At 39.4% G+C, this 9,498-nt stretch overlaps 2 protein-coding genes across 2 annotated transcripts in view; both read left to right on the top strand.

Annotated features, from left to right (window-relative positions):
- Positions 1–9,498, top strand: part of tmem8b (transmembrane protein 8B) — a 1,109,927-nt gene that overhangs the window by 131,043 nt on the left and 969,386 nt on the right. The window lies entirely within an intron of this gene.
- Positions 1–9,498, top strand: part of LOC119413847 (rho guanine nucleotide exchange factor 28) — a 47,813-nt gene that overhangs the window by 12,466 nt on the left and 25,849 nt on the right. Inside the window, exons 8-9 of the mRNA XM_037680913.1 lie at positions 1,450–1,493; positions 2,166–2,259. Of these exons, the coding sequence (XP_037536841.1) occupies positions 1,450–1,493; positions 2,166–2,259 (138 nt within the window). The remainder of the gene's footprint in view (positions 1–1,449; positions 1,494–2,165; positions 2,260–9,498) is intronic.

Here is a 9,498-nt window from a genome sequence, read left to right as displayed (position 1 = left end):
TATATATATGTATATGTATATGTATATGTATATGTATATGTATATGTATATTTATATGTATGTATATGTGTCCAAGCACATTAATAGAGAGGCGAAGGGAAGGAAACGATGTGGTCGAAAAAAGTGTTCAAGCAATAGGGATAACTGCACCCTGGAGAGGATGGTGAAACAAAACCCATTCCAGAATGTGGGGGAGATTCACAAAGAGTGGACTGCAGCTGGAGTCAGTGCTTCAAGAACCACCACGCACAGACATATGCAAGACATGGGTTCCAGCTGTTGCATTTCTTGTGTTAAACCACTTTTGAACAAGAGACAGTGTCAGAAATGTCTCACCTGGGACTGCTGCTGAGTGGTCCAAAGTTATGTTCTCTGATGAAAGTAAATTTTGAATTTCATTTGGAAATCAAGGTCCCAGAGCCTGGAGGAAGAGAGGAGAGGCACAGAATCCATGTTGCTTGAGGTCCAGTGTCAAGTTTCCACAGTCAGTGATGGTTTGGGGTGCCATGTCATCTGATGGTGTTGATCCACTGTGTTTTCTGAGGTCCAAGGTCAACGCAGCCGTCTACCAGGAAGTTTTAGAGCACTTCATGCTTCCTGCTGCTGACCAACTTTATGGATATGCAGATTTCATTTTCCAACAGGACTTAGTACCTGCCCACAGTGCCAAAGTTACCAGTACCTGGTTTAAGAACCATGATATCCCTGTTCTTAATTGGCCAGCAAACTCATTTGACCTTAAACCCATAGAAAATCTATGGAGTATTGTGAAGAGGAAGATGTGATACACCAGATCCAACAATTCAGAAGAGCTGAAGGCCTCTATCGGAGCAACCTGGGCTCTCATAACACCTGAGCAGTGCCACAGACTGATCGACTCCATGCCACATTGCTGCAGTAATCCAGGCAAAAGGAGCCACAACTAAGTACTGAGTGCTGTACATGCTCATACTTTTCATGTTTGTACTTTTCAGTTGGCCAACATTTCTAAAAATCATTTTTTTAAATTGGTCTTAAGTAATATTCTAATTTTCTGAGATACTGAATTTGGGGCTTTCATTAGTTGTCAGTTATAATCATCAACATTAAAAGAAATAAACATTTGAATTATACTAGTCTGTGTGTAATGAATGAATATCAATCAACCTTTATTTATACAGGTAAATCCCATTGAGCCTCGAGGACTCATTTACAAGAGAGACCTGAATATAATATACAAGTTTCACTTTTTGGATGGAATTACTGAAATAAATCCACTTTTTCATGATATTCTAATTTTATGACCAGCACTTGTGTATATAAATAATGCACAGTAAAAGTCCTCCGAGATTATTAAAAGAAAAGACTATGAATCGTGAAAAACTGACTTCCATCTGCACTCATGGAGTCTCTTTTGAAGTTTAATAGCTGCTGCTTGGCCTCATATGACTTTGCCTTCTCCTCTTTCAGCACCCTATTCTGACATAAATGGAGAAAACTTTGCTGAAGACAACGTGAGTATTAAACGTAGGATAGTAAAAATGAGCTGAATTTAATATTTATTATGTTTCTGTCCATGTCTGTTTGTGTTTAAGTGTCTGTCAGCCATCACTGGATGTCCATCTACAGCTGATGAACTTTTGGAGTCCATTTGATTCAAAATGAGCTAATCTACAAAAATGGCTATAACTCAGTTAATTTTACTGGTACTGAGCTAAAATGTAGTTATGTTTTGTAGTTATTCTTTAAAGGTTTGACCAAAACAGCTACAATTATGTTATTTCTCTGGCATTAAAGGTGGTGGAATGCTAGGTCTTTAAATGTCTTGTTTGATGAACTTCTGGACCAGCATGTTGAAAACTACAGTTTTGTTTTGAACAGGAGCTCAATGCTCTGTATTGTTTTGACTCTCATTGTTCAGGTGTTGGAGTTGGCACCTTGCTCACAGCGAAGAATAGCTGACTCTGTGAGCAGCTGAATGTGTGTTTAATGTTTTGACAGGTGTGGCACATGACTCCGGCCATCCAATAGAATCCGTTTTATGTGATACAGATGGTTAACTAATTGATCTGTCTCACGCGCCCCAGTAGCGAACACGTGTGTTTTTCTACTTAGTTCTACTTGTCGTCTGATATGCTTGAAGCAAAATGTTTCACTCTGATGATGTGAATGCCGTTCTCCGAAAGGTTCCCAGTTTCTTCTCCGAGGACTGCGAGGAGCCGCTGATGTTTATTCTGAATGAGGACGACGCGGAGGACGACTCATCGCGGTCTGACTGTGGTAAATATTTTAAGATTTACTTTCTGTGCAGGACTGTTTGTAGATGTGGCTTTTAATTTTAGAGCTGACTGAAAGTGATCGTTGTTGTTTTAGGTGGTGTTTTATTCAGATCAGGTTATTCAAGGAGCAGGTTTTGTGTGTGTGTGTGTGCGTGTCATTAAATGAGGAAACATTTTCTTTCCTGAGCAAAACTTAAGACTCAACATTGATTCTCAACCATGTCTGACTGCAATCCCAGCTGACTGTAAGATCACATTTCAAGCCCCTGACCTGTCTTAACCCCCAACCCTCATCTGGAGTTCTTGGACTCTTGTCACTCTGTGTTTACAGTTTTTGTTTCACCAAAGAGAAATCTTTCGTGACACGCTGAGAAAAACCCAGAGTCCTCCAGTTTCTGCCAGGAGTGACAGAAGAATGAGATTAAGCCTGAATGTGGCTTTGCTCTGATCAGTTTCTGGACCATAGACTGAAAATTTCTGAGAGTGGAAACATCCTGTTGATTAATGATTGGCCTGCACTGCTGCAGGGAAGACTGATGCTTTGGTGTAAGAATGTTGTGGTTACAAGTTCAGGCTTAATAGTACTTGGCACCGGACATCTTTTAATCCCAATGCTCAGTGAGCGGTGTAGTTTCCTCTGATAAAATGTGTACTCAGTGTGTACTTTTTACAGAATTAGCATATTTTTTGTTTAGTATTTAATAACCCTCCCTGTGGCTGAGTTGTTAGACCAGTCATCCTCCAGTGGGAAAGTTGGGGGTTCAATTCCACCAGCAGTCACATGCTGAATTATCCCTGGGCAAGACACTGAACCCCTCATTGCCTCCGATGTGTGTCCCATCGGTGTATGAATGTAAAGCACTGATGAGTCTCTACAGATTCACATTAGCTTTGTAGAGATATAGCAGATTACTGTATGAATGGGTAAATGAGGGCACAGATTGTGCTGTAAAGTTCTTTGAGTACCTTGATTAGATAGAAGGCGATACATACGGTAAGTGCAGTCCGTTCACTATTTACCTCCCCCCGTGGCCTTATTTAACCCCTTTAAATTTTTTAAATAAAATAAAACCGTCAGAATTATTTAAACTACAGCTCTAATTCCCAAAAAGTTGAGACATTTGATAAGATGCGAATAAAGTAGAATGCAATAATTTGCCAATTTCATAAACCTGTTTTGTTTGCAATGGAACATACTGAAGAAGTTGTTCCATTTTCAGCAGCAACAACAAAAAAGACAAGGCAAGGACCATAAAAATAATACGAAACAGCTGGAGGAACATTTTGCAACTAATTAGGTTGATTGGCAACAATTCAGCAAGATGACTGGTTATAAAAAGAACATTTTAACGAGGCTGAATTGCTCAGAATAAAGATGGGAAGAGGTTCACCAAAAAACTGTCTAAAATTGTGGAACAGTTTCAGAATAACTTTTCTCAACAAAAAACTGGGAAGGCCTTGACGATCCCATATATCAAATATATAAATATAAAATATGTAAATTTAAAACATCATTTAAAAAGATGATCATTACTGCATATCAATATGGGAAATAATGACTGTTATTACTGCTATTATCAATGTTAATTAATGAATTTTTCAGTTATTACTGCATTATGGTATATTGATCTAGAAAACATTTTAACATGTTAAAAATTATTGATGCTTGATCGTAATGGCATGCAAAAATGAATGCATTGTATCAGTTATAGATATGTATATATAAATTACTAACTAAAAAAGAATGTTATAAACAAGTTACCATGAATAGTAAATTATTGGATGATGCTGTAAGAGGGGTGGGTGTAACAGTAAGTTTATACTTCTACCCACTCCTTTGAACGTGTAAATATACTTTACTTCTGTTCCTTTTTTTCTGCTTGCTTTTGTTTTAATATTTATATATATATAACTTTATTGAACGCAGTATAATAAAAGAATAAACAAAGTTAAACTGAAACTCAAATCTTCCCATCTTCACAACCGTCTTCACAACCGTCTTCACATGGTAAACATGGCTCTGTCTTGTCTTTTTTGTGCTGTGTTGCTGCCATCAAATTCATAAAAGTCCCATTTCTTAATTTAAACTTTTGATATGTTTACTATGTACCTTTGGGTCTAAAATATGGCTTCATAATTTACAAATTCATTGCATTCTGTTTTTATTTACCTTTTCCATAACGTCACGGCATTTTCAGAATTGTGTCTGTAAATGACAGTTGCGACTGGGAGTGACTCAGGTTTTATGCATGAATAATGACGCACATTTGACCCTGGAAGACTTTAAACTCTTCATTAGACATTCCAGAGCTGCCAGGCATCACGAGTGAGTGACCAGCAGGTTTTTCCATTTTCCGTGAAGTAAAGGCGCTCATATCTAAAGTCCGTCTGTTTGTTAACACATGCAGTATGGCTGTTTAACTCCAACTTCTGCGTCATCGGATAGACAGACACAACTTGTGTAGCTGGGGGTCTCGGCAAGGGATGTGGAATTTCGAACGTACTCGTCATGTTCCCCCTGTCTGCTTGATGTCATCCTTCCTTTCTCCAGTTCAATTTACTGAAACTTTATGGATATAGCAAATGCAATCCCCCATGGAGGATTTATTGAAATTTTATATATATGTCTAGACCTCCTTTCCCTCCCATTTTGCCCACATATTGCCCCAATATTAAAATACTCCACCCACAAATCACGCTTGCACCCAAATAAGTACACATGCACACCCAGGCACCCCGTCACCATTCTTCCAGGTCTGCGTTTTATTGTGACTTTGGTGAGCAAATACCAAAAGCTACTTCTTCTGCTCAGCTCAGCTGCAGAAAGACAGAAGGCCGCTGTAAGTGAAAGTGTTTTTAGTGTGTGTGCATTCATTTGAGAGAAAGAATGCTGAAGGGATAAATACTTTAAAGGGGGGGCGAAGAGTAAAGGGGAGTTTAAAAAGGGGGCGTTTGTGTCTGAATGGGGGGTTGCCAGGGCTTTGCTGAATGCAGTTTTCCTGCTGCCTGTTGAGATCCCCCAGGAGAGAAGAGTGGAGGAGTGTTAAAAACCACGCATGTAACGGTGGAAAAGAGACGGAGCGAGAGAAACGGGATTTATGATATGGATAGTTTGGCAGGGCGACAAGAAACGATAAATGCAACACCACAACAAGAGCCCCCCGAGACCCTGAGTGAGGGATCTAATTGGAGAATGGAAAATAGGATTAAACCTCACACAGACCCCACAAAGGCATTAATGTTCACTCGTACAGTGCCAACATCCTCCACCAGCTCTCCATGCCCTAAAACCTTTTCCTACAGTCACAGTGTGGCTCTTTCTTTTCTCGGCGTATATTCTCCATACAAAAGCCGTCTCATCCTATTTTCATCTCTTTTATTTATAACATTCCTAAATTTATGTGCATTTATGAACATGTTTGGCCTTCTTTGTGCAATGCCAAAGTTCGATTCGTCTCTTAAACTCTCTTTGCTACCTTGTCCGCTGAGTTTTATCCACGCTGCTGCGAATAGAGTAGTGTACTGTACTCCTGCAGGTTGGTTTAAAAAAAAAAAAAAAAAAAAAATAGGAAAGGAACAACATGGAAGAAAAAAAGAAAACAGCAGCAGCTCTCACGGCTGTCTCCATGGTGAGGCTGCTGACCTGGCAGTCTGCCACCCCCCACAACCTCACCCTCTTTCCCCTCTCAGCTTAGCTTTGACATGTTCAAATATAATGAATGAGAGAAAGGACTGAGTGAGAACTCTTCACATGTGGCAGGGTTGGACTCTTCTGCTGGCTTGTGGAGGTGGAGCAGAGTGGCATCCCTCTGATGATCTCAAATGATTCCTCTTGTTTGAAACTCACCTCTGCCTCTGTGCTTGTCCTCGCTGCAGATTCAGAAGTCGCTCCTATGCTCGACTTGATCTTTCCCTGCTTCTCTCCTCTCAGTCACTCTTTCCGGCAGTCAGTAACCTCCTCCTCCTCCTCCCCCCATTGCTCCTGTCAGCATGTGTTGATATCTCTCCCACCCGCTCAGTTTTGAGTGTGGGAGATGGAGTGACTGAGGGAGACGAAGGGAGACCAAAAGTTGACTCTGTTTTGAAAAGAGGACGTCAGAAGGACAGGAGTAAGTGGTAGAAAAAGAGGAGAAATTTAGAAGGAAAAAAGAGGCTGCAAAGGCAGCTCTTTTGGATGGTCGAGGAGGGGGGAAGGCAAGGATTTTAGGGGGAGGGGTGGTTTAGGGGAGAGACAGGGGAACATGCTGGCTCACTCTTGAAGTGTCAGAGGCTCTGGAAAAACAAAAGTAATAAGCTGTGCAGCTCGTCTGGACTCCGTTCGGCCATGTGGGATGTAAAATGAGGCTCCGCTCATTCCGGTTCTGGACAGTTTAAGCTGTTTGGATGAAGATTTTCTTTTGAAGATCAAACGTCATGGATTCTGACTCAGACTCTCCTTTCAACTACTCCTGGCCTTCATTTCCAAGGATGAGAATATGCAGGAAGACGGGGAAAAAAGGTAACGGAAGTCTTCATACTGATGTTTGAACTTACGGACTAAAACATCCTTGAATGAGATTTCTGATATGTTTTAAATCCTGAATGTACAGAGTTTGAGTCAGTTTGAACTGTTTTCTAGATTATGAGAATAAACTACCGGCTTTTCTCTTGGTAGATAAGTTTCACTACTCACTACGGAACAATAAAGTTAAAATTAGACTGTTCCCATCACACATTCTTCCTCACAGGCCTCTGCTGCAGCGGCTCGGAGTCAGATAGCTGCATCTTTGGCAGTGATGTCATCTGATATGTGACAGTTTGTTGGGGAATGTCAGATGTCCACTCGAGGCTGATGGTCAGGTTTAGAGCTTTGGGTCACTTTATTTGATCAGAGACTGAACCCATTTGACAAGTGGTGAACTTCTGTTGTAATTCAAAGAGGAAGTAAAACATTTTGAAGGCAACAGGGTGATGATGTTAATCTCTCTGTGTGTGTTTGAACCTATCTTAAGCATAAATCTCATGACCTAGAAAATGAATATTAATGAAACTTAAATAAAAAAAAACATTTTAATGTTCATGTACAACTGATTAAGTTCTGGAGTTAACCCCACTGAAGATGACCCCCACAGCTGGCCAATCTTATTAAACACAAAAACAGCTTAACTCAACCAATTTTACAGGTTTTGAGCCTCATAGGTGTGCTAATATAATCCAACACATACTCTGGGTGCTAATTGATCGCAGAAGATGTTTTTAAAACTTTGCTCTTAACTTCTGGAGTGTATGCTTTGTTTGCTAGCAAACTATCTCATGAACATCCGGACAGATTTCTATGAAACTCTCAAAGTAATCGTTAGATGTTCATCTACCACTTATTAACCTTCGGACTAATCCAATTTAACATGGCCGCCCCAGCTAATCAGTATTAGCCAACATAAAAATGGCAATAACTCAGTCAATTTTATAAATATTTTTAAAATTTGGTGTGATAGTAGCTGATTATCTCCACATGCTCGGAGCTACACATTAGACAGTATTTTTGCCCAATACTTTAGCCTTACTTGTTTGTGTCAACCCAGTTTGTTTATTAGCAAAATAATATATATAATAAACTGCTCAGATGTTATTAATACTCTCTGAAAGTAATTATTACAGTACATATGCATCTAAAACTGATTAACTTTAAGAGTCAAACTAATTCAAGATGGCCACCACAGGTAGTAATAACTTGGAAAATTAAGCAGATACTGAGATAAAATCTGATGTGAGAGTCATTTACAACACATACTGAGTGCTAACAGAAATAACATTTTTTTCAAGATTTCACCAAAGTGGCTATAACTCCTTTTTTAACATAAAAAGTCATATCAAGTCAAAAACATAAAATTTGGTTGTGAGTATGCGGGAGATATGCATTTCTTTGAGGAGTGTTAGTCCTTTAACTGTCACACAGATTCAGTTGTCTATTAAAGGCAGCTAAACACAAATCAAGTGGTAATTTGGTGTATATGTTTGTTGCTTTAGTGTTAGTCAAGGAAGCAGTGTTGTAGTCAAGACCACCTGACCCAAGACCAAGTCAAGACCAAGACCAGAGTGTACCAAGACCGAGACGAGACCAAGACTTTTGGGGTCCAAGACCAAGTCGAGACCAAGACCTCAAGTCTTGGAGCTCAACCTTTTCACAGATTATCTGCCTTATACCATACTGTCATGACATGGTGACCGTTTTAACAAATATGAAAAAAAAAAGTAACTTTTATAAAAAATATTTTTTATACAAGTTACATACTTCAACTTTAATTTTCAAAGCTACATAACAAAGAAATCAGACATTCAGTAGGTTTTGCACAATAATTTTCATGTCATGTGACCCACTGAAACAAAACTTATGTTAAACTACTCTACTGGACTTGACAGACAAGACACCCTCATTTATTTCCCATTTTAAAGCATTTTATAATTTTACATGATTTATTTGTTCAAAAATCATGGTTCTTGCTCAATAACTAATTATAAAATGCTTTAAAATTATACATAAATGATGGTGTCTTGTTTGTCAGGTCCATTAGAGTAGTTAAACATTAGTTTCGTGTCAATGGGTCAAATGATGTAAAATATATTAATTTTTGTTTCTGAAAAGTGTTTGGTTTAGTGATTTGTTGACGGTCCCTAAGTGAACCATTGCGTCTTGGAGGAGGGGCAGACTGAGCGCAGCTGACTGAAATCAGACTGCCTGCTTCGGATTGAACGAGAGGAACACACCACTGAAGCCACGGAGCTCAAATGTCCATCGTCCAACGTAAAACTAACTTCACCACGGTAGAGAATTGAGGCTCCAGCAGAGCACGAACAGTTCAGAAACAATTTGAAATGAGAAATAAAAGCTATTTATTAACTGATTAAGTCGTGTTTTAGACTGCTTATTGCTAGCAAATCTATTCTGATCCAAAGTGCAGCCATGACTGGTTCTGAATGAGGCTTTACAGCAGACAGACGCTCCCCTCTCTTCCAGTTACTGCGTACCGGTGCAGAATATTTTCGTGGTACGCAGTACCTGACCGTACCGGCTTACTTTCACCCCTGGTTCGACGTTGCGTTCTGTTGTTTGTATTGTTCTGTTAGTACAGAACCACGTGCAAATGAAAGGGGGTGGGCGTGACAGCGGTAACAAAAGATATATTTAGCAATGAGTCACATCATCATTTGGATTTGAACCAGTTCGTTTTGCATCCAGTAAAAACAAAGATGTTGACAAATA

Source organism: Nematolebias whitei, chromosome 8 (assembly GCF_014905685.2).
Source record: "Nematolebias whitei isolate Nwh7 chromosome 8, NemWhi1, whole genome shotgun sequence".
Classification (NCBI taxonomy): Eukaryota; Metazoa; Chordata; class Actinopteri; order Cyprinodontiformes; family Rivulidae; genus Nematolebias; species Nematolebias whitei.
Note: the sequence above shows the minus strand (reverse complement) of the source record. Positions and strands in the feature narration are given on the sequence as shown.